Here is a 25,132-nt window from a genome sequence, read left to right as displayed (position 1 = left end):
TGTGTATATATGTATGTATGTGTATATGTGTATGTGTGTGTATATGTATGTGTGAGTGTATGTGTATGTGTGTATATGTATGTGTGTGCTTATGTGTATGTGTGTGTATATGTATGTGTGTGCTTATGTGTATGTATGTGTATATGCATTTGTGTGCTTATGTGTATGTGTATGTGTGTGTATATGTATGTGTGTGCTTATGTGTATGTATATGTATATGCATGTGTGTGCTTATGTGTATGTGTGTGTATATGTATGTGTGTGCTTATGTGTATGTGTGTGCACTGCTTATGTGTATGTATGTGTATATGTGTATGTGTGTGTATATGTATGTGGGTGCTTATGTGTATGTATGTGTATATGTATGTGTGTGCTTATGTGTATATGTATGTGTGTGCTTATGTGTATGTATGTGTATATGTATGTGTGTGCTTATGTGTATGTATGTGTATATGTATGTGTGTGTGTATGCATGTGTGTGCTTATGTGTATGTATGTGTATATGTATGTGTGTGTATATGTATGTATGTGTATATGTGTATGTGTGTGTATATGTATGTGTGTGTATATGTGTATGTGTGTGTATATGTATGTGTGTGCTTATGTGTATGTGTGTGTATATGTATGTGTGTGTATATGTGTATGTGTATGTATATGTATGTATGTGTATATGTGTATGTGTGTGTATATGTATGTGTGTGCTTATGTGTATGTGTGTGTATATGTATGTATGTGTATATGTATGTATGTGTATATGTATGTGGGTGCTTATGTGTATGTATGTGTATATGTGTATATGTATGTGTGTGCTTATGTGTATGTATGTGTATATGTATGTGTGTGCTTATGTGTATGCATGTGTATATGTATGTGTGTGTATGCATGTGTGTGCTTATGTGTATGTATGTGTATATGTATGTGTGTGTATATGTATGTGTGTGCTTATGTGTATGTGTGTGTATATGTATGTATGTGTATATGTGTATGTGTGTGTATATGTATGTGTGTGTATATGTGTATGTGTGTGTATATGTATGTGTGTGCTTATGTGTATGTGTGTGTATATGTATGTATGTGTATATGTGTATGTGTGTGTATATGTATGTGTGTGTATATGTGTATGTGTGTGTGTATATGTATGTGTGTGCTTATGTGTATGTGTGTGTATATGTATGTGTGTGTATATGTGTATGTGTATGTATATGTATGTATGTGTATATGTGTATGTGTGTGTATATGTATGTGTGTGCTTATGTGTATGTGTGTGTATATGTATGTATGTGTATATGTATGTGTGTGCTTATGTGTATGTGTGTATATATATATACATATATATATATATATATATATATATATATGTATGTCTGTGTTTGTATATGTGTGCTAGAGTCTGGATATATGTTAGTCTGTATGATGTATATGTGTCTGGTTAAATTATTTGTGCATCACTGTTTGCCTTTATTTAGGGCCAGATTACAAGTGGAGCAGTATTTTGCGTTTCCACTAAAAACTCTGCTAGAATTTAGATTTTTGTGCTAGTCCAGTTGCGCTGGTAATACAAGTTAAAAATAAACTTTTTCTGCTCTAGCGGTAACCCGACTAGCGCAAAAATCGGAACTTAGAATATTGCATTCGTATTCACGTATTTCCCCATAGAAGTCAATGAAGAAAACACCATCACAATCTCATTCGCACTAACCGACATGAAAATATGAATATTTCATATTCCAATGTTCTTTACGTAACGGAATATGTTCTTTTTATTCATAAATAAAATATTTCTACATATATATGATGTTTTTTTAAACAAATATATATTTATATATATATATATATATATATATATATATATATATATATATATATATATAATTATATATAGGTATAGATATATACAGAATCACATATATATATGAATATCTATTTAGAAATACTTAAAACATATTCTGCTATTTGTAGAATACATAGTTAAAATGTTTAACAAATATGAATATTGCATAAATATGTTTTCACATGTTTTCATCTACTTAATGGCAAAAGGTTCTATTGCACTTATATATATATCTGTCTATATATGTACAAATACAATTTGGAGTGCTGCAGCCATTTCTACAATTTGTTATCCATATCTGTTTAAGGTGAAACAGAGGCAGCTTGCACCCAGAAGAGATAAGAGGAATTGGTGCTGGACTTTACCTTCTTTATATATATATATACACACATACATATACATCATTAGATATGTGTATGTATGTATCTCTATGTTAAAGCCCTTTGGCGGCTTTTTTTTATTTCTAACACCCAAAATCTCATATCTTTGAACCCTTATTAAAATAATTTTTATTAGACAGTGTTATTATAAGTGTAAATGTACTTTGTAATGTGTTTTGTGACACTTTTTATTTTCGCCAAACTGTTAACCACAGCTCTGAAATCGGGGGGATTGATTCTTGCGTAAATCATTATTGCACTAGCGCTCAACTAATAATAATTATCAGCGCAATTTAAACCCTCGCAAAATCGTTTGCTCGCCACTTGTGATCTAGCCCTTAGTGTTTCTGTAAAAGTGTCTAATCAAAGATATCAGTCACTGTGAATAATATAAGTGTGAGTGTGTCTGTCAGTCTATGGTGTCTGACAAAGTATGTGAGTGTATGTGTCTGAGTTAGTCTGAATCTTTACACATGATTGTTATTGTATTTCAAAGCTGCAAACAATGTTGCAAACACAGCGGCCAGATGACTAAAGACATGAGCATGCTCCTGAGCTCACCTATAGGATCACTCTTTAACAAATTATACCAAAAAAACTAAGCAAAATTGACAATAGAAGTAAATTGAAAAGTGGTTTAAAATATGGTGTTCTATACAATCCAAGTATGTTTACTTTTGGCTTTGAGATACTTTTAAAATATCATGAATATGTGGCCTGGAGAGGTACTTGAAGACAGGAGTTGAGAAACACTGCTTTTACTCAGTTTACTGTCAAAATACTAGCAAACTGATTCTCTTTTGCAACCCTGTAGTTGGAGATTTAAGAAATAATAAAATACTCTACTGTAATAGAGCATTTTATTTTTGCACTGTCTTAAATAGTAACATGTGTTTGTTTAACCCTCGAAAAGTGGTTAAACACATAGTTAAAGTCAGTTCTGGACTAGTAATGTACTACTGGTGCAAAGATGAACAAATCAGAGGTTGAATATGTGTGTATCCACCAACCACATGCCATACTCAAATCCAGACAAGAACTTAATTGCATAATTATGTTCAAACAATAGTGAGTGACCCCAAAACATCACTGTAAAGTGAGTTTTTGCAGGCAGTAGTTTTTTTCATTATTTAAACACGGTTTGTGCCTTTGTCAGGCTTGTTAGTATATATATATATATATATATATATACTGTATATATATATATATATATATATATATATATATACACACACAGACAGATGCTCATATATGGGCTCGATTTATCAAGCCCTTTTCCTCCCTCTGACCGGGGAGATTGGCAGCTCCTGTTTGAGCGTGATTGGCTGTGTACGGGCAGGGTTGCATGTGAGTGCAAAATCGTGCTCATGTGCAATGTTAAAATCGAGCAGCGGATTACTGCCTGCCAGAGGAGAGCACGGACAGACAGGAGCATATATGTACGCCCCTGTCTGCCCTTGATTTATAATTTGAGCCCATACTGTAGACAACTGCTATGAGAAGCATAATACATTGCTAATTGCAATGAACTAGTGTCACAAGCAACCACTAGGTGGCTAACAAGAGCACAGAGTTTGTGACTGACACTGTTGGGATAGGAGCTGCCCCGGGGAAGTGTGTGAGTAGGCAGGACTGTATGTGCAGGAGAGGTGGGATGAGGAAGACAACCTGGTGCCGGTACAATGAGGTACAGAGAGCAGTAGAGTGAGGAGATTAGAGATGTGCAGCAGATGGTGACCCCAGAATCTTCACACAGCAGCAGGACTGTCCCGAGGATGCACTGGGTAATGAGTTGTACTGACGCTCTACACTACTGCTGGAGCAAGCACCACCTACACAGTAAACTTATGTAGCTTTCCTTACTAAGCACACTCTGTATATTTGTACACCTAGATATTCTATTTCAGTAATGGCTTATTACACTGCATAAGTGTTTTACACAAGTTGCCTTAGGAATATGTTATTTCACATAATACACATGAACAGTGTACAGCTCCACAGTATCACAGGTGCAGGTGGTGAGAGGGACTGTCAGCCTCGATAATATGTAGAAAAATAGAAAATCCACAGCACCACTGTAAGTTTTCAATGCTTTATTGAGACATCTTTATCCCATGCTGCCTATCTACCTTGTACCTGCATGGGATAAAGATGTCTCAATAAAGCATTGAAAACTTACAGTGGTGCTGTGGATTTTCTATTTTTCTACAGGAATATGTTATTTAGTATGTGATCTTTAAAGTTTTAAGTGTGAGACATGAAGAACACAGCGCTCATTTGCTGCTTAATAATCTAAGAAATACATTAAGTACCCTGTTTTTTAATATTGTGTGTGTATATATATATATATATATATATGAACACTCAGGAGAGCACTCTCACTTCCAAAAGCCAGGTAGCCAGGGTGCTAGTGACAAGTAGCATACAGGTAACAAAAAACTTGCACTCACTGGTCTTGTAACAAAAAACACTTTACTGTGACGTTTCGGAGATAAAAAATCCCCTTCCTCAGACCATGTCTGAGGAAGGGGATTTTTTATCTCCGAAACTTCACAGTAAAGTGTGTTTTGTTACAAGGCCAGTGAGTGCAAGTTTTTTGTTACTTATATATATATATATGTTAAATAATTAAACGAGGCACTCTACGTTAACAACTTAACATGAAGTTTACTAAGTTAAGTTTTGTTATTTTGTATGGGATTTGGTTGAGTGCACCGCATGTTAAAGTGAGTGCTGGATCCACAGTGGATTTATTTATATATATATTTATTATTGTATTTTTTGTAACTTGTTTTATCCCCTATGGCAGAATCAGGTGTTTTAAATTACCAACCATTTCTATATCACTATTTCTAATTACCAGATCATTTCTATACAATGTTGCAGCTTGAAGAAACTGCACAGACAACTTGTAGAAGTGTAATTACACTGTTGTTAGGCCACTTATTGACATAGTGAACTGAATCCCTTTTGCTATTAAACCATTCAATGCCATTAGTTATTAACCATTAACTCCTTTTCCTATTAACCCCTGCAATGCCAATATTAGTCTCCCTGCAATTATATTAACCTCTCTTACCCATCACTATAAATGCTTTCACTACATTAACGCTTTCCTTACAGCATATTACATATATTTCTCCTGCGTAGTCTCCCAGTGAAAATAATGGTGAGGTTAGGATTGTCTGAGAGGTTAAAAAAAAAGAATAGTGTAAGACACAACTGAAGACATGAAAGGGTTAAGTTCACATGGCACAAATACTAATTAAACTAAACTGAAGGCAGGAAGGGGTTAACTTCACAGGTTTTTTATGCAGCCTGGTTACATGCAACATTGTATAAACATTGTGTTACTAGTGGCCGCACTGAGAATAAAAACCACTAAATACTAATGCAACATTGTGTTACTAGTGGCAGCACTGAGAATAAAAACCACTAAATACTAATGCAACATTGTATAATCATTGTGTTACTAGTGGCAGCACTGAGAGTAAAAATCACTAAATACTAATGCAACATTGTGTTACTAGTGGCAGTACTGAGAGTAAAAACCACTAAATACTAATGCAACATTGTATAAACCTTGTGTTACTAGTGGCAGCACTGAGAATAAAACCACTAAAATACTAATGCAACATTGTGTTACTAATGGCAGTACTGAGAGTAAAAACCACTAAATACTAATGCAACATTCTATAAACATTGTGTTACTAGTGGCAGCACTGAGAATAAAAAACACTAAAATACTAATACAGCATTGTATAACATTGTGTTACTAGTGGCAGTAAAAATCACTAAACTACCAAATTGGGCAGATGCTCCTAATAAAATGTGCTAAAATAAGAAATGTGTATATATGTGTGTATATATATATATATATATATATATATATATATATATATATATATATATATATATATATATATATATATATATAAAATAAATAAATAAATACAACAAGGGGGTTTGGTTAAGCACACCTAACAAAAACATTTTATATATTAGCACAAATATTGTGGGAGTGCTGCCAAAATGACCAAAATAAGTATAAGACAAAAACAGGTATTGGCGCACATCCAAACCCATAAGACCACATATTTTTTCACATATTTTTAACATATTTGTAAATGCTGCAAAAATTGCCTGCTTAATATTTTATAAATTTATAAATAAAGTTGGGATCTTAGTCACACGATATGGCCATATTCTGCTCAAACAGTCACCTCACCACTTACAAGGTGTCCCAAAATAGACTGGTCCTAACACTATAAAGTTTAGCCTTACTGGGCTGAATCATTCGATTCTAATATACCAATACTGTTAGGACAGTCTATTTTGGGACACCTTGTAAGTGGTGACTGGCTGAGCAGAATATGGCCATATTGTGTGACTAAGATCCCAACTTTATTTATAAATTTATAAAATATTAAGCAGGCAATTTTTTGCAGCATTTACAAATATGTTAAAAATATGTGAAAAAATATGTGGTCTTATGGGTTTGGATGTGCGCCAATACCTGTTTTTGTCTTATAATATATATATATATATATATATATATATATGTGGATGGAAAAGAGAAAATCAAAAAGGGCGCACAGCTAGGCACTAGAATAAAAATTGACTATTGGTAAAGTAGGTATGTAGTTTTCAGACCTATGTGGTTATAGTAACAGGATAATAAAAATAATAATAATAATAATGTCCTTGGATTGTTATTGTATTCTAAAGAGTTCAGTAATGTGCTTTAGAATATTCGACACTTCTTTGTCTGAGGTGAGTGGATTTGTGCTTACCAGAGGTAACCTCAATCATATGAGGTAAGTTGTAGACTTGTCTGGGTTAGAGATGTTTCTTTGGCTCTTGTCCAGTCGATTTTGCTTTGTTCTTTGCTGTAGGAATCTTTCCTTTGTTGAAACCCTTTGGGATCTTTGTTTCCAGGTGGCTCCTGGCAGCAGTATGTTGTTTTGAATGAAAATCTTGGACTCTCTTGTATCGTTTGTTGAAAGGCAATGGAAAATCCTGGACTCTCTTTTTCCTCTTGGTGATGAGAATCTGGGTTGTCTCAGGTGTTCATATCGATTGAGATGGAATAGGAAAAAGAAAACAAGAACATAGTGTGATAACGTTTAAATAAAAAAGCTCTTTTTAATTAGAACTAAGTAAATGTGCTTACATCAAATGCCCTCAATCAGAGTATGAGGTAAGTAATAGACATTGATTAAGTATTTCGATCTCCTGGTCAGTGCTCTGGTTGGCTGCAGTACAAAGATTGCCCAATGCAGTATTTGAATTTAAAATACAGTTCAGCCTGCTTGTGGGACACTAATGGCTGTATGCTTAATGTGGTTCTTTTAAACAGCTTAACCTGCTGGCCGTAATTTGTGGTCAATAAGACCAATACGTTTATAATGCTGTTAGGCTAAAAAGCCTCTGTTGGCAGTTGGTAAGTTCAAATTGTGCATATAATATGCTCACAGAGGCATATGTATAAGGAAGGGTACAGTCGCTCAACAAGTCCTGTTACCCGTTGTGTTAAATATGATGCCGTGCCGCAATGTAGCAAAAGGATGTCCGCCCACCTTAAGATAATCCTTACGCGTTTCGAAGTGATCAGTCACTTCTTCATCAGAGGAAAAAAGTGGAATGGACAGAAGTCGGCATCATGAGAATATAAAGGTCTGTGGTGGGCGTGTTTGTTCCTAATTGTCCAATTGCGGCTAAGTTGTAGTGACGTCAGTTGTGTTAGCGTATCGGTTGTCATAGTGACCATGCTTTGTTGACTTCTGGGAGTTGGTCGTCAGTGTCTGCTGGGTCCTATAGTCTCTCCTATTCTGAGTATATCGTACTATTTTTACTGGAACGTTTGCTTAAAGTCCTAAATAGTAAAACAATCTTTTCTCTTATTTTTATAGTATTTAAGGCGAACGGAAAGTAATAATGAAAACGTAATATAATGTTTATGGTGTAGTGTTTGGATTTAAACAATTTTATTCTGTATATTTTTCTTGGACGTTTTTTGATTATGAATTTTAGATAAAGGTGGAGGTATGGGAAGTAGTGGAAAGTGTATTAGCCTTGAATTTTTTGATTTACTGGTAATCCAGATGTAAGTTTGATACCTATTAATTATCTGTTTTTATGGCTAAACATAAATTGCTGATTTTTGTGACTGATTTTTAAGAGATTTCTATAAAAATGCTGCCAGATCTATATCTTCATTTAATCCCATAGGGCTCATTGTGCCCATATAGTGAATCCAGAAAGTTTCTCTCTGGCGAAGCTTGAGGAACCTGTCTCCTCCTCTGCGTGGTATCTGAATTTGTTCTAATATTGTGCCTCTGAGTGCTTTTGGATCTTTATTGTGAGTTTTTTTGAAGTGTCTCGAGACACTATGGCCCTTGTAGCCTGCCTCTATGTTTTTCAGATGTTCAAGCAGTCTTTTCTTGTATGGGCGTTTGGTACGCCCAATATATTGTAGATTGCAAGTGCACTCCAATAGATATACCACGTAAGTGCTTTTACAGTTAGTGAGGGTATTTATTTCACATTTTTTTGATGGAAAAGTTTTTGATTGAATTATTTTTGTTGCTTTTTTGCTTTCATAAGCATGTTCGCAGCTCTTGCAATTGGCCCTGTTGCACTTAAAAAAACCTTTAGTGTTTGTGGATAACCAATTTGTTTTCTTGGTGGTGTCTTTGAGTCTGCTGGGTGCCAATAGTTGTTTTAGGCATCTGTTCTTTCTAAATGTGATCTTTGGTGCAGAGCCTATGCTGTTTTTCAGGAATTTGTCTTGCTCTAATATTGGCCAATATTTTTTCAGTATTTTTCTAATTTCTGGGGCTGCTTCGTTGAAAGTTGTAACCATACCTATTTTTTTGGTACTTTTGTTTGGTTTCTCTATGTCTTTTTTTGCAGTAAGAAGTTGTGTTCTATCTAGTCTTTGCACTTTCTTAAGGGAGTTGTCGATTAATTTTTTAGGGTAATTTTTCTGTATCAGTTTTTCCCTGAGAAGTTCAGCTTCTTGTTTGAAATCGCTGTCTTTTGTGCAATTTCTTTTTAGGCGCTGAAATTGCCCATAAGGGATGTTGTGGATCCATGGTTTGTAATGTCCACTATCTGCTCTTAGGTACCCATTGCAGTCGGTGCTTTTTCTGTAAAGTTTAGTGTAAATGTTTGTATTTTCATTGAACAATATTAGATCAAGAAACTCTATTGAGTTTTGTTCAATTTTGGAAGTAAATTGTAGGTTAAAAATATTATTGTTAATATGTTGTAAGAAATTTGTGGTGGTGGGGGTATCTCCTTCCCATATTAGTAGGATATCATCGATATATCTACCCCACCAAATAATGTTTTGTTGGAATGGGTTATTTTGGTGGATATAGGTATCTTCCCACATCCCCATATATAGGTTGGCGTAGCTGGGTGCCATGGTTGTACCCATAGCGGTTCCGCTAATTTGCAAGTAATAGGAGTTATTGAATTCGAAATAATTATTTTCTAAAACAAATCTGATACATTCAGTAATGAAGTTTTGGTGTTCATTCGATAGATCTGTATCGTTTAGAATTTGTGTCATTGCGGAAATCCCCTTTTCATGGGGTATACTAGTGTATAGGGAAGACACATCCAGTGTCATCCATTGGTATGTGTCTTTCCATTTGATTTTTGTAATTTTAGCTATAGTGTCTGTAGAGTCTCTTGGGTAAGATTTAAGATGTGGTACTAGTGGTTTTAGGTAAAAGTCTGCGTATTCGGAAATCCTGGCCGTCAGGGAGTCTATGCCTGAGACTATTGGCCGTCCCGGGGGATTAACCTGATCTTTGTGGATTTTTGGTAAGTGGTAAAAAATAGCTTTATTTGGAAATGCATGTGTTAAGTATTTGTGTTCATTTTTGTTGAGTAAGTTCAAATGATTTGCTGTGTCTATCATCGAATTGTACTGTTTTTGAAAAATGGTAGTAGGATCCCCTGAGAGTTTTCTATATGTCTCGGGGTCATTTAACAGTCTGTTGGCCTCTGTGAGGTAGTCAGTTCTATTTTGTATGACCAGTCCTCCTCCCTTATCTGCTTCCCTCAGAACTATGTCTTTCATCTCTTTGATTGATTCTAAAGCTGTTTTTTCGTGTTTCTTTAGGTTATCTTTTTTGATTGAATAGTTTTCACAAAGTGATTGTAAATCCTTTTGTACTAACTCACTAAAGGTAGGGATGGCATTACCTTTGGATTGTGTCGGAAAGAATATAGAGGAGGGTTTGAGATTGGAGTATCTTTTAGTTTGAATCTGTGTTTGAGTTTCATTACTATTGTATAATTCCTCCAGTGTATTTAGTACATCCAGATCAGTGTCTGAGATGTTTTTTAGAAAGTCAATGTTATCTTTTGCATTGAGTTTCTCGAAATGTCTACATAATGTGAGTTTTCTTATAAATTTGTTGAAGTCAATGTATAGATTAAATGGATTGGGACCTTTTGTAGGTGCAAAATTTAGCCCTTTTGACAGAATACTCAATTCGTTTTCTGTGAAGGAATGGGACGACAGATTGAATATTTTTAGAAGTGGTTCTCCTGTTTGCCCCTTTTTGGGGTTCTGGGTTCTTCCTGTTCTTCCTCTGTTTCCCACCAGTCTTCCTCCCCGTCTTCCTCTTCTACACCTTTTCTTTTCTTTGGGTTTCCCATTGACCACTGGGGTCTTAGATTTATGTTTTGATCTTCCCTTTGGTACTCTCTGGGTGGTGCTGTCCCTGTAAAATTTGGTGTAGTATCTGGGGGGTGGTTTCCTATCCAATCCCTTTCTAAAAAATGATGGTGTCCTTTAGTTTGTGTTGTTCCTTTCTTGGTCATAATTTTTCTGTTTTGTTGATTGTGTTTTTGTTCTTGTTTTCTGTTTTGTTTATAATTATAGTTATGTGATCTATTTTGGAAAGTATCATGTTGTTCTTGATGATAATTCTGACATTCACATTTTGTTGCAGTATTTTTATTATATTCGTAATATGAGGGATTATTTCTCATGTTTATATTCCCTGTAAATGGTGTTTGGTTATATCTGGAATCTGTCATGTTATAATGGTTTGTCCCGTTATTTTGCCATGAGACCTTTTTCTGATGGAATTTATTTTTAGGGACTCATGGATTTTGATAATTGTGTTGCCAATGTGTGTTTTTATTATGTGTGTAGTTCTGATTTGAATTTCTTCTCCATGTGTTTTCTGAGTTGGAGGGTGTGTTTCTTGCATGTTGTTCTCTAGGGTTTTTCTTTGATGTGTTAGTAATAGTGTTTTTGTCGTTGTGCTTGACTCTCAAATGATGATTGTCATTTGTATTTGTTTTGGTAGAATTTGGAAAGGTGAATGTACCCTTTGCAGTAGATTGTTCTGGGGTGTTGGTGTTTTCCCATACCTCCATATCTTTATCTGTTTCTAAGTCAAATTTGTTTTCATCAGTGATCTCTTGCATTTCTAAGTAGTCTCTGAGAAATGTTTTCTTTTTTTTAGCTTCAATGGTGTTTTCGAATTTTTGTATTCTCTCTTTATTTCTTTCATCTAGTTCTTTGAAAGTTGTGTCTCCCTTATGTGATTCTAAAAGTTTTTTCATATCTTGTATTTCTAATGTCAGTTTGTCCACTTTGTGGTTTCTGTATCTGATAGCTATATTCATTAGAACGTAAGATGCTTCATCAAGAGCAGTGTCCCACTCTGTGAGGTACTCTATATCTTCTGGTTCAAAAACCGCAGATTTATAGAGTTTTAGACCTTTTGGTACTACTTTATATTTTATGTATCTCTCTAAGTTAACACTGTCATGCCAGTGGGTGAGTTGTTTTTTGCTAAGTTTTTCTATTTTGTCAAAGACTTCTCTGGGGTCCATGTTGTGTTCAATCACGTTTTTACTGTCTTCGTCTAGGTTAATTGAAAGTTTTTTGACCTTGGTTTTTGGATCAAAGTAGTTACCAAATTCAAAATTAGTAATCTCCATATTATTGTTAGTAGTAGTACTATTTATACTTTATATATGGTTTAGGTTTGAAAGTGTTGTGTTTGAGCTGCTGGTTGGGGTATAGCACCAATGTAGGTGGTATAAAGTATGTTAGAAAAAAGGAGGGGCACCTGCGCTAAAAACTCTAACACTTGGTGAGTAATGGCTATTTTTGCAACAATAGTAGTAATAGTGATATATGTGCGTGCTGCCTCTGATACAGTGTACCCGTGTCACTGTTAGGAATGTGGATGGAAAAGAGAAAATCAAAAAGGGCGCACAGCTAGGCACTAGAATAAAAATTGACTATTGGTAAAGTAGGTATGTAGTTTTCAGACCTATGTGGTTATAGTAACAGGATAATAAAAATAATAATAATAATAATGTCCTTGGATTGTTATTGTATTCTAAAGAGTTCAGTAATGTGCTTTAGAATATTCGACACTTCTTTGTCTGAGGTGAGTGGATTTGTGCTTACCAGAGGTAACCTCAATCATATGAGGTAAGTTGTAGACTTGTCTGGGTTAGAGATGTTTCTTTGGCTCTTGTCCAGTCGATTTTGCTTTGTTCTTTGCTGTAGGAATCTTTCCTTTGTTGAAACCCTTTGGGATCTTTGTTTCCAGGTGGCTCCTGGCAGCAGTATGTTGTTTTGAATGAAAATCTTGGACTCTCTTGTATCGTTTGTTGAAAGGCAATGGAAAATCCTGGACTCTCTTTTTCCTCTTGGTGATGAGAATCTGGGTTGTCTCAGGTGTTCATATCGATTGAGATGGAATAGGAAAAAGAAAACAAGAACATAGTGTGATAACGTTTAAATAAAAAAGCTCTTTTTAATTAGAACTAAGTAAATGTGCTTACATCAAATGCCCTCAATCAGAGTACCAAAGGGAAGATCAAAACATAAATCTAAGACCCCAGTGGTCAATGGGAAACCCAAAGAAAAGAAAAGGTGTAGAAGAGGAAGACGGGGAGGAAGACTGGTGGGAAACAGAGGAAGAACAGGAAGAACCCAGAACCCCAAAAAGGGGCAAACAGGAGAACCACTTCTAAAAATATTCAATCTGTCGTCCCATTCCTTCACAGAAAACGAATTGAGTATTCTGTCAAAAGGGCTAAATTTTGCACCTACAAAAGGTCCCAATCCATTTAATCTATACATTGACTTCAACAAATTTATAAGAAAACTCACATTATGTAGACATTTCGAGAAACTCAATGCAAAAGATAACATTGACTTTCTAAAAAACATCTCAGACACTGATCTGGATGTACTAAATACACTGGAGGAATTATACAACAGTAATGAAACTCAAACACAGATTCAAACTAAAAGATACTCCAATCTCAAACCCTCCTCTATATTCTTTCCGACACAATCCAAAGGTAATGCCATCCCTACCTTTAGTGAGTTAGTACAAAAGGATTTACAATCACTTTGTGAAAACTATTCAATCAAAAAAGATAACCTAAAGAAACACGAAAAAACAGCTTTAGAATCAATCAAAGAGATGAAAGACATAGTTCTGAGGGAAGCAGATAAGGGAGGAGGACTGGTCATACAAAATAGAACTGACTACCTCACAGAGGCCAACAGACTGTTAAATGACCCCGAGACATATAAAAAACTCTCAGGGGATCCTACTACCATTTTTCAAAAACAGTACAATTCGATGATAGACACAGCAAATCATTTGAACTTACTCAACAAAAATGAACACAAATACTTAACACATGCATTTCCAAATAAAGCTATTTTTTACCACTTACCAAAAATCCACAAAGATCAGGTTAATCCCCCGGGACGGCCAATAGTCTCAGGCATAGACTCCCTGACGGCCAGGATTTCCGAATACTCAGACTTTTACCTAAAACCACTAGTACCACATCTTAAATCTTACCTAAGAGACTCTACAGACACTATAGCTAAAATTACAAAAATCAAATGGAAAGACACATACCAATGGATGACACTGGATGTGTCTTCCCTATACACTAGTATACCCCATGAAAAGGGGATTTCCGCAATGACACAAATTCTAAACGATACAGATCTATCGAATGAACACCAAAACTTCATTACTGAATGTATCAGATTTGTTTTAGAAAATAATTATTTCGAATTCAATAACTCCTATTACTTGCAAATTAGCGGAACCGCTATGGGTACAACCATGGCACCCAGCTACGCCAACCTATATATGGGGATGTGGGAAGATACCTATATCCACCAAAATAACCCATTCCAACAAAACATTATTTGGTGGGGTAGATATATCGATGATATCCTACTAATATGGGAAGGAGATACCCCCACCACCACAAATTTCTTACAACATATTAACAATAATATTTTTAACCTACAATTTACTTCCAAAATTGAACAAAACTCAATAGAGTTTCTTGATCTAATATTGTTCAATGAAAATACAAACATTTACACTAAACTTTACAGAAAAAGCACCGACTGCAATGGGTACCTAAGAGCAGATAGTGGACATTACAAACCATGGATCCACAACATCCCTTATGGGCAATTTCAGCGCCTAAAAAGAAATTGCACAAAAGACAGCGATTTCAAACAAGAAGCTGAACTTCTCAGGGAAAAACTGATACAGAAAATTTACCCTAAAAAATTAATCGACAACTCCCTTAAGAAAGTGCAAAGACTAGATAGAACACAACTTCTTACTGCAAAAAAAGACATAGAGAAACCAAACAAAAGTACCAAAAAAATAGGTATGGTTACAACTTTCAACGAAGCAGCCCCAGAAATTAGAAAAATACTGAAAAAATATTGGCCAATATTAGAGCAAGACAAATTCCTGAAAAACAGCATAGGCTCTGCACCAAAGATCACATTTAGAAAGAACAGATGCCTAAAACAACTATTGGCACCCAGCAGACTCAAAGACACCACCAAGAAAACAAATTGGTTATCCACAAACACTAAAGGTTTTTTTAAGTGCAACAGGGCCAATTGCAAGAGCTGCGAACATGCTTATGAAAGCAAAAAAGCAACAAAAATAATTCAATCAAAAACTTTTCCATCAAAAAAAATGTGAAATAAATACCCTCACTAACTGTAAAAGCACTTACGTGGTATATCTATTGGAGTGCACTTGCAATCTACAATATATTGGGCGTACCAAACGCCCATACAAGAAAAGACTGCTTGAACATCTGAAAAACATAGAGGCAGGCTACAAGGGCCATAGTGTCTCGAGACACTTCAAAAAAACTCACAATAAAGATCCAAAAGCACTCAGAGGCACAATATTAGAACAAATTCAGATACCACGCAGAGGAGGAGACAGGTTCCTCAAGCTTCGCCAGAGAGAAACTTTCTGGATTCACTATATGGGCACAATGAGCCCTATGGGATTAAATGAAGATATAGATCTGGCAGCATTTTTATAGAAATCTCTTAAAAATCAGTCACAAAAATCAGCAATTTATGTTTAGCCATAAAAACAGATAATTAATAGGTATCAAACTTACATCTGGATTACCAGTAAATCAAAAAATTCAAGGCTAATACACTTTCCACTACTTCCCATACCTCCACCTTTATCTAAAATTCATAATCAAAAAACGTCCAAGAAAAATATACAGAATAAAATTGTTTAAATCCAAACACTACACCATAAACATTATATTACGTTTTCATTATTACTTTCCGTTCGCCTTAAATACTATAAAAATAAGAGAAAAGATTGTTTTACTATTTAGGACTTTAAGCAAACGTTCCAGTAAAAATAGTACGATATACTCAGAATAGGAGAGACTATAGGACCCAGCAGACACTGACGACCAACTCCCAGAAGTCAACAAAGCATGGTCACTATGACAACCGATACGCTAACACAACTGACGTCACTACAACTTAGCCGCAATTGGACAATTAGGAACAAACACGCCCACCACAGACCTTTATATTCTCATGATGCCGACTTCTGTCCATTCCACTTTTTTCCTCTGATGAAGAAGTGACTGATCACTTCGAAACGCGTAAGGATTATCTTAAGGTGGGCGGACATCCTTTTGCTACATTGCGGCACGGCATCATATTTAACACAACGGGTAACAGGACTTGTTGAGCGACTGTACCCTTCCTTATACATATGCCTCTGTGAGCATATTATACGCACAATTTGAACTTACCAACTGCCAACAGAGGCTTTTTAGCCTAACAGCATTATAAACGTATTGGTCTTATTGACCACAAATTACGGCCAGCAGGTTAAGCTGTTTAAAAGAACCACATTAAGCATACAGCCATTAGTGTCCCACAAGCAGGCTGAACTGTATTTTAAATTCAAATACTGCATTGGGCAATCTTTGTACTGCAGCCAACCAGAGCACTGACCAGGAGATCGAAATACTTAATCAATGTCTATTACTTACCTCATACTCTGATTGAGGGCATTTGATGTAAGCACATTTACTTAGTTCTAATTAAAAAGAGCTTTTTTATTTAAACGTTATCACACTATGTTCTTGTTTTCTTTTTCCTATTCCATCTCAATCGATATGAACACCTGAGACAACCCAGATTCTCATCACCAAGAGGAAAAAGAGAGTCCAGGATTTTCCATTGCCTTTCAACAAACGATACAAGAGAGTCCAAGATTTTCATTCAAAACAACATACTGCTGCCAGGAGCCACCTGGAAACAAAGATCCCAAAGGGTTTCAACAAAGGAAAGATTCCTACAGCAAAGAACAAAGCAAAATCGACTGGACAAGAGCCAAAGAAACATCTCTAACCCAGACAAGTCTACAACTTACCTCATATGATTGAGGTTACCTCTGGTAAGCACAAATCCACTCACCTCAGACAAAGAAGTGTCGAATATTCTAAAGCACATTACTGAACTCTTTAGAATACAATAACAATCCAAGGACATTATTATTATTATTATTTTTATTATCCTGTTACTATAACCACATAGGTCTGAAAACTACATACCTACTTTACCAATAGTCAATTTTTATTCTAGTGCCTAGCTGTGCGCCCTTTTTGATTTTCTCTTTTCCATCCACATTCCTAACAGTGACACGGGTACACTGTATCAGAGGCAGCACGCACATATATCACTATTACTACTATTGTTGCAAAAATAGCCATTACTCACCAAGTGTTAGAGTTTTTAGCGCAGGTGCCCCTCCTTTTTTCTAACATATATATATATATATGTATATATATATATATATATATGTATATATATATGTATATATATATGTATATATATATATATATATATATATATATATATGTATATATATATATATATATATGTATATATATATATGTATATATATATATATATATGTATATATATATATATATATATATGTATATATATATATATATATATATATATGTATATATATATATATATATGTATATATATATATATATATATATATATATATATATATACATATATATATATATTCTTAAAGGGACATTAAACACTAAATACATGCTAGATAGAATTATGCATTCAAAGAAAAGATTAGTCCATGACTAACATGTAGATCAATTTTTTTAAAGTTTCATTAGTTGTTTAAAAAGTGACAAAATAAGTGTAAAGTTTTAGTGTCTATAAAACACTGTGAGCTGCCATGTTGTAACTTGTGTTACCTTCTCTGCTGTGGCCAATTAGGGTCAGTTATAAATAGGTCACTAGAGTGTGCAGACAATGGTTGTGCTGGATTTAACAGTGTTCTGCACTTCCATTTCTAACAGGAACTGAAAAGCTCACAATTTCAGAATGGAATTACAGGCAAAGAGGACAAAATAAATAATGAAAGTACATTGCAGAGTTGTTTTATTATATACAATTTATTATTTTGTATTTCCATCTCAAAGTGTTTAATGTCCCTTTAAATATGTACATATGTTTCCAAAGAAAAACTAATAAAAGGGGAGGAGGTTTCTTAACATGGTTATTAATGGGTCCCACTACAGTTTATGGTATTGAATTCACATGGATTACCACTTAAAATATACTCAGCTAATAAAACTAACTGTAGCACCTGTGAGGGTCATAATATTGATTTCTATGTTAGGATTCAATAGTGTTACAACTTCTGACATAGTAGTAGTGAATTACACCTATATATACAGTGTATATATATATATATATATATATATATATATATATATATATATATATATATATATGTATATATGTTTTATCCTTTTAGATACCACACAGGGGCATTGTCTGAAAATCTAAAGTCACAAGTAAAAAAAAGTAAAAAAAAAAAAAAAGGCTTGATGTGATATTCTTCTGTTGAATTTTAATTAGTCACAGATAAGTAAAAATATCAAGGTCAGATTGATGAAGAGATTTTCTTTTTACATGTTTCTATTTGGTACACACAGACCTTTATTCTGTTGTCCATTTACTCACACATGTATGGATAGGATTTAAGATTATTAGTGAGGCTTTCAATAAAGATATGTGTCCCTAATTTTACTGGTGAGAAAAAACTCACCTGTAACTAATTGTAGACATTTCCTATATTCCACACTGAATAGGTTTAATTTAGTTTATTTTCTTTGATTACTGACTTTTTTTTTTGGCGTAGTTCTGTTTTTTAGCAATATTGAATATTGAGAGACCAGGTCATTGCAAAGTTATTTTTTTCCATCATTTACACAGGGTGTGTGCCTCTGTCAGGCTTTCTGTTAGCATATATACATAGACATATGTACTACTGTAGTGATGATAAAAATGACAAAGCAAGACAACTGCTATGAGAAGCATAATACAGTACATTGCTATTTTCTCTGAGCTAGTGTCACAAGCAACCACTAGGTGGCTAACAAGAGCACGGAGTTTGTGACTGACACTGTTGGGATAGGAGCTGCCCCGGGGAAGAGTGTGAGTAGGCAGGACTGTATGTGCAGGAGCGGTGGGATGAGGAAGACAACCTGGTGCCGGTACAATGAGGTACAGAGAGCAGTAGAGTGAGGAGATCAGAGATGTGCAGCAGATGGTGACCCCAGAATCTTTACACAGCAGCAGGACTATCCCGAGGATGCACTGGGTAATGAGTTGTACTGACGCTCTACTACTGCTGGAGCAAGCACCACCTACACAGTAAACTTATGTAGCTTTCCTTACTAAGCACACTCTGTATATTTGTACACCTAGATATTCTATTTCAGTAATGGCTTATTACACTGCATAAGTGTTTTACACAAGTTGCCTTAGGAATATGTTATTTAGTATGTGAGTACTTACTATATATATATATATATATATATATATATATAATTATAGGGGCAGGGAGAGAGTGCAAGCCTGTATTATAATCTATACACAAATGGTTAAAATTATTTACCTTATTCAAAAGGATTATTTGTGCAGACCCTCAAAATAACTTTTAACCTTTTGAAAGAGGCAGGTAGCCTATCTAAATATGCTATAAGGTCTTAAAGGGACATGTTTATATTGCACGTATATGTTTAGTGTTTAAATAAATGGTTTCAATAAGCAGATAGATGTACTTAGATGTAGGGATATATTTGTTTCCAATTTCACATGGGAATTAATTTGTGTCTGGGAGATGCATGTATATGAACAATAAAAATACTTATGGTTTAATACTAAAAGAGTGCTGATTTCCCTTACTTTAGAAAGAGGTTTAATCATACCTTTTTCATTATTCTCTCTTTTTTTCAAAGGTTAATATATAAATATATATATATCTATAGCCTTCTAAATTATTTTCTCGGCCAGGCTACCAACAATAATGCAGTGTTAGTGTCTCCCCTCTACAAAAACAGATTTGGAATGTTAGTTATATTTTTGATGGAGTTTTCTTCAACAGTTGCAATGCAGTTGTTCTATAACTTTCTTTTTAATATAGATATGAAATTCAAATACCTCGCGCTCCGCAAACCCACATCAAAAGCCAATTTTTCTGTGAGCTAATGGTTTGTTGTCCAATCAGTACTCTAGCTAAAAGACGACGCCCAAAGGGGAGAGCGCTGATTGGAGTATAGTTCAAACCTTTAGCTCACAGAAAAATTGACTTTTGAAGTGGGCGTTGCAGCAAGGGGTATTTGTATTTCATATTTACATTAAAAAGTAAGTAATAGCTCAACTTCATTACTTTTAAAATAAAATTTCACTAACATTCTGAATCTGTTTTTATAAAGGGAAGAGTTTACCATCACTTTAAAGGGACAGTCTACAATATCATTTTTTATTGTTTTAAAAGATGCATAATCCCTTTATAACCCATTCCCCAGTTTTGCATAACCAACACAGTTATATTAATATACTTTTTACCTCTGTGATTACCTTGTATCTAAACATCTTCTGACAGCCCCCTGATCACATGACTTTGTATTTATTATCTATTGACTTGCATTTAGTATTGTTTTGTGCTAACTCTTAAATAACTCCCTGTGCCTTAACACAGTGTTATCTATATGGCCCACAGTCTCCTGTTGTGAATTTAAAAAATGTGATAAGAGGCAGCCCTCAAGGGCTTAGAAATTAGCATATGAGCCTACCTAGGTTTAGTTTCAACTAAGAATACCAAGAAAACAAAACAAATTTGATGATAAAAGTAAATTGGAAAGTTGATTAAAATTACAAGTCCTATCTGAATAATGAAAGTTTAGTTTTGACTAGACTGTCCCTTTAAGGGCACTACACATAGATTTTAAAGGGACAGATCACAGTATGTGTACACACAACCTGGCATGCTGTCAGTCTTAAAGGGACAGGCTTCCACATAGACACACACAAAATGTATGTACAACTCACCAAATGCTCACACAGTCTTAAAGGTATAGCTCACCACACACACACTGTCTTAAAGGGACAGGCACAACAACCTGCACAGACTTTAAAGGTACAACTCACACCACACACACAGTCTTAAAGGGAAAGATCACAGTATGTGCACATGCAAACTTGTATGCACTCAGTCTTAAAGGGATAGGCACTCACAATGCACAAGCTTTAAAGGGATGCTCAATCTTAAAGGGACAGGCATCCTCACACACACAAAATGCACGTACAACTCACAGCATGCTCACACAGTTTTTAAGAGGCAGGTAGACGTACCCACAAGCTTTTAAAAGTACACTGCACAACATACACATACTTAAAGGAACAGATCATAGTATGTTTGCACACACAACCTTGCACACTCTCAGTCATAGAGGAACAAACAAGCACAATGCAATCAGATTTAAAGGGACAGGCACACACACAGCTTTTAAAGAGACAACTTAAACCACACACATAATCTTAATGGCACAGGTGTACAAACACCCAAGACACTCAGCCTTAATGGAAGAGATGACACCGTGCAGAATCTTTAAGGGACAGGCACACAGTCTTATAAGCAAACAGAAGGGCACAGAGTCTTAAAGGGATGCTAAGAGACAGGCACACACACAATGGGCAAAGCTTTTAAAGGGCAACTCATACCATATACACACAGTCATAATGGTACAGGCATTAAATTGATAGATCACATCACACACAAATGCACACAACTTTAAAGATGTATGTGGTGTAGACTGTCCCTTTAAGACTGTGTTTTGTGTGCCTGTATAATTAAGACTGTGTATGTGTGGCGTGCATTGTGTGTATGCCTGTTTTGTTAAGACTGAGTGTTCTTTTAAGGCTCTGAGCTTTTTGGTGCATTTAGACTGAGGGCCTGACCCTACAAGACTTCGCCTATCTATTAAAGACTGTTCATGGTGTCAGCTGTTCCTTTAACCCCTTAGTGACCAGACCATTTTTCAATTTTCTGACTGTTTAGGACCAAGGCTATTTTTACATTTCTGCTGTGTTTGTGTTTAGCTGTAATTTTCCTCTTTCTCATTTACTGTACCCTCACATATTATATACCGTCTTTCTCGCCATTAAATGGACTTTCTAAAGATTACATTATTTTCATCATATCTTATAATTTACTATAAACAGTTTTATAAAATATGATGAAAAAAAACACACTTTGACCCCCAAAATCTGTTACACATCTACAATCATCAAAAAACACCCATGCTAAATAGTTTCTAAATTTTGTCCTGAGTTTAGAAATACCCAATGTTTACATGTTCTTTGCTTTTTTTGTAAGTTATAGGGCAATAAATACAAGTAGCACTTTGCTATTTCCAAACCATTTTTTTTCAAATTAGCGATAGTTGCATTGTAACACTGATATCTGTCAGGAATCCCTGAATATCCCTTCACATGTGTATATTTTTTTTTAGTAGACATCCCAAAGTGTTGATCTAGGCCCATTTTGGTATATTTCATGCCTACATTTCTCTGCCAAATGCGATCAAATAAAAAAAAAATTGTTCACTTATTATTATTTACAAAAAGCTTATGCAATTATTGCACAAATGGTTGTAAATGCTTCTCTCCCCTTTGTTCAGATATAGAAGACATATATGGCTTTGGCATTGCTTTTTTGGTAATTAGAATGCCGCTGTGCACCACACTTGTATTATGCTCAGCAGTAAAGGGGTTAATTAGGGAGCTTGTAGGGTTAATTTTAGCTTTAGTTTAGCCTCCCACCTGACACATCCCACCCCCAGCTCTCTTCCCCCCTCCCCACCCCACAATTGTCACTGCCATCTTAAGTACTGACAGAAAGTCTGCCAGTACTACAATAAAAGCCTTTTATTTTAATATTTTTTTTTATATATGTACATAGTTTCTGCAGTGTAGGCTCCCCCCAAACAGCTCTCTTAAGCTCCCCCAATTCCTATTTGTGGCAGCTGTCTGTCAGTACCCAGTTTTTGATCAAATTTGCTAATTATTTTTATTTTATTTATTATAACCCTATTTTTCCGTAGTGTAGCTGCCTCCCCTCAATATTCTACACCCTTCCAGATCCATTTCCCAACACTTATTCCCCCCTCTCTCTCCCTCCTTCCCTTAGACACTGTGCACTGTACCGTGCGAGCGCATGCCTTCCCGTTCCCTCGCACGTGCGCCCTCCCGCCCCCCCCCTTGCATGCTCCCACCTACCTCTGAGCACTCCCGGAACAGTGGCCTGAACTACTCCAGCAATGGGCCACTCACCTGCCTCCCTGCTCAGGCTCCCATCCACCAACGATCGGCACCATCGCTGGCCGTTGCAGAGGGCCACAGAGTGGCTCTCTCTGCATCAGTGGGTAAAAAAAGGTATTACAGTGATGCCTTAATATCGAGGCATCACTGCAATACCTTGAAAGTGGCTGGAAGCGATCACAATTGCTTTCACCTCTTGAAACCCCTGAGGATGTACAGGGTACGTCCTTGGTCATTAAGTGACAGTTTTTGTAGGACCCTCTACGTCCTTGATCGTTAAAGGGTCACTGAACCCAAATTTTATCTGTCATGATTCAGATAGAGCATGCAATTGTAAGCAACTTTCTAATTTACTCCAATTATCAATTTTTCTTCATTCTATTGCTATCTTTATTTGAAAAGCAAGAATGTAAGTTTAGAAGCCGGCCCATTTTTGGTTCACAACCTGGGTTGTCCTTGCTGATTGGTGGATAAATGCTGTCCAGGGTACTGAACCAAAAATTGTCTGGCTCCTTAGCTTAGATGCCTTCTTTTTCAAATAAAGATAGCAAGAGAACAAAGAAATATTGCTAATAGGAGTAAATTAGAAATTTACTTAAAATTGCATGCTCTCTGAATCATGAAAGAAAAACATTGGGTTTAGTATTCCTTTAAGGCTGTATGCCTTTGGTATTTGTGCGCTTGTACCATATAGATTGTGCGTGACATGTAAGTTGTCCCTTTAAAGGCTGTTTGTATTGTGTGTGTGTGTGGACACCTGTCCCTTTAAGACTCAGTATCCCTATTTGTGGGCTTGTGCTTTATGTGCCTGTCCCTTTAAGAGCCTACAAGGTTGTGTGTGCATGCATACTGTGATATGTCCCTTTAAGACTGTGTGGTTGGGGTATTATTAGTTTTTTTTTAAGGCTGTGTGGTGTGTGTGTCTGTCCCTATAAGATTGTGTGAGTTTACAGTGAGTTGTGCATGCATTTTGTGTGTGTGTGGGGGTCCCTTTAACAATTATGCTTTGTGTGTGCCTGTCCCTTTAAGGCTTTGAGTGTGTGCAAGGTTGTGTGCGCACACACTGTGATTTGTCCTGTTAAGAATCTGTATGGTGTGAGTTGTCTCTTTAAAAGTTGTGTGGGTTGTTGTGCATGTTTATTTAAGACTATGATGAGAAGCTATGGGTTTAAAGGGACAGTAAAGTCAAAATTAAACTTTCATGATTCATATAGATCATACAATTATAAACAACTTTCCAATTTGCTTATCTAATGTGCTTTCTTACATAGGTAGGTTCAGGAGCAATGCACTACTGTGAGCTAGCTGCTTGTTGTTGGCTCACACAATGTGTTCAGCTACCCAGTAGAGCATTGTTTTCTTTTAACAAAGGATACAGAGATAATTAAGTAAATCTGAAAATGGTATGCTCTATGTCCCTTAAAGGTTTATTTCTCAGCTCTATGTTTATTGTATAACATTTTTATTGTAAAAAGGGGGCTTGTTATTTCTGCAGACACAAATTCACAGTTTTGAGAACTACAAAACCAAGAATATACAATATATATATATATATATATATATATATATATATATATATACAATTGCATCCGCTGAAAGCGCTATTTTGCACTCCACTCATAATCTGGCCCAATGTATCTTAAATAGACACTATCTTTAGTAGATACATTTTCCCTCAAAAAAACATTTTATTTAAAACAAATCTTATTTAAATTTTAAAAAAAATATCTTTTGATGCAATCAGCTCAGCCAATAGAATGCAAGCTTAATCCTATTGGCTGATTGGATCAGCCAATAGGATTGAACTTCAATTCTATTGGCTGATTGCATCAGCCAATAGGATTTTTCCCACCTTAATTCCGATTGGCTGATAGAATC

The 25,132-nt window shown here is 35.4% G+C and overlaps 1 protein-coding gene across 2 annotated transcripts in view; it reads left to right on the top strand.

The window, feature by feature from the left end:
- Nucleotides 1-3,901: 3,901 nt before the first annotated feature.
- The window catches only part of LOC128662831 (carboxypeptidase M), a 281,631-nt gene continuing 260,400 nt past the window's right edge, over nt 3,902-25,132 (top strand). Inside the window, exon 1 of one of the 2 annotated variants that reach the window (XM_053716817.1) lies at nt 3,902-3,995. In XM_053716817.1, the coding sequence (XP_053572792.1) occupies nt 3,942-3,995 (54 nt within the window). In that variant the 5' untranslated portion in view covers nt 3,902-3,941. Of the gene's footprint in view, nt 3,996-19,066; nt 19,251-25,132 lie in introns of those variants that run through there. The other variant, XM_053716816.1, reaches the window with a different exon arrangement.

This window comes from Bombina bombina, chromosome 6, assembly GCF_027579735.1.
Source record: "Bombina bombina isolate aBomBom1 chromosome 6, aBomBom1.pri, whole genome shotgun sequence".
Classification (NCBI taxonomy): domain Eukaryota; kingdom Metazoa; phylum Chordata; class Amphibia; order Anura; family Bombinatoridae; genus Bombina; species Bombina bombina.
Note: the sequence above shows the minus strand (reverse complement) of the source record. Positions and strands in the feature narration are given on the sequence as shown.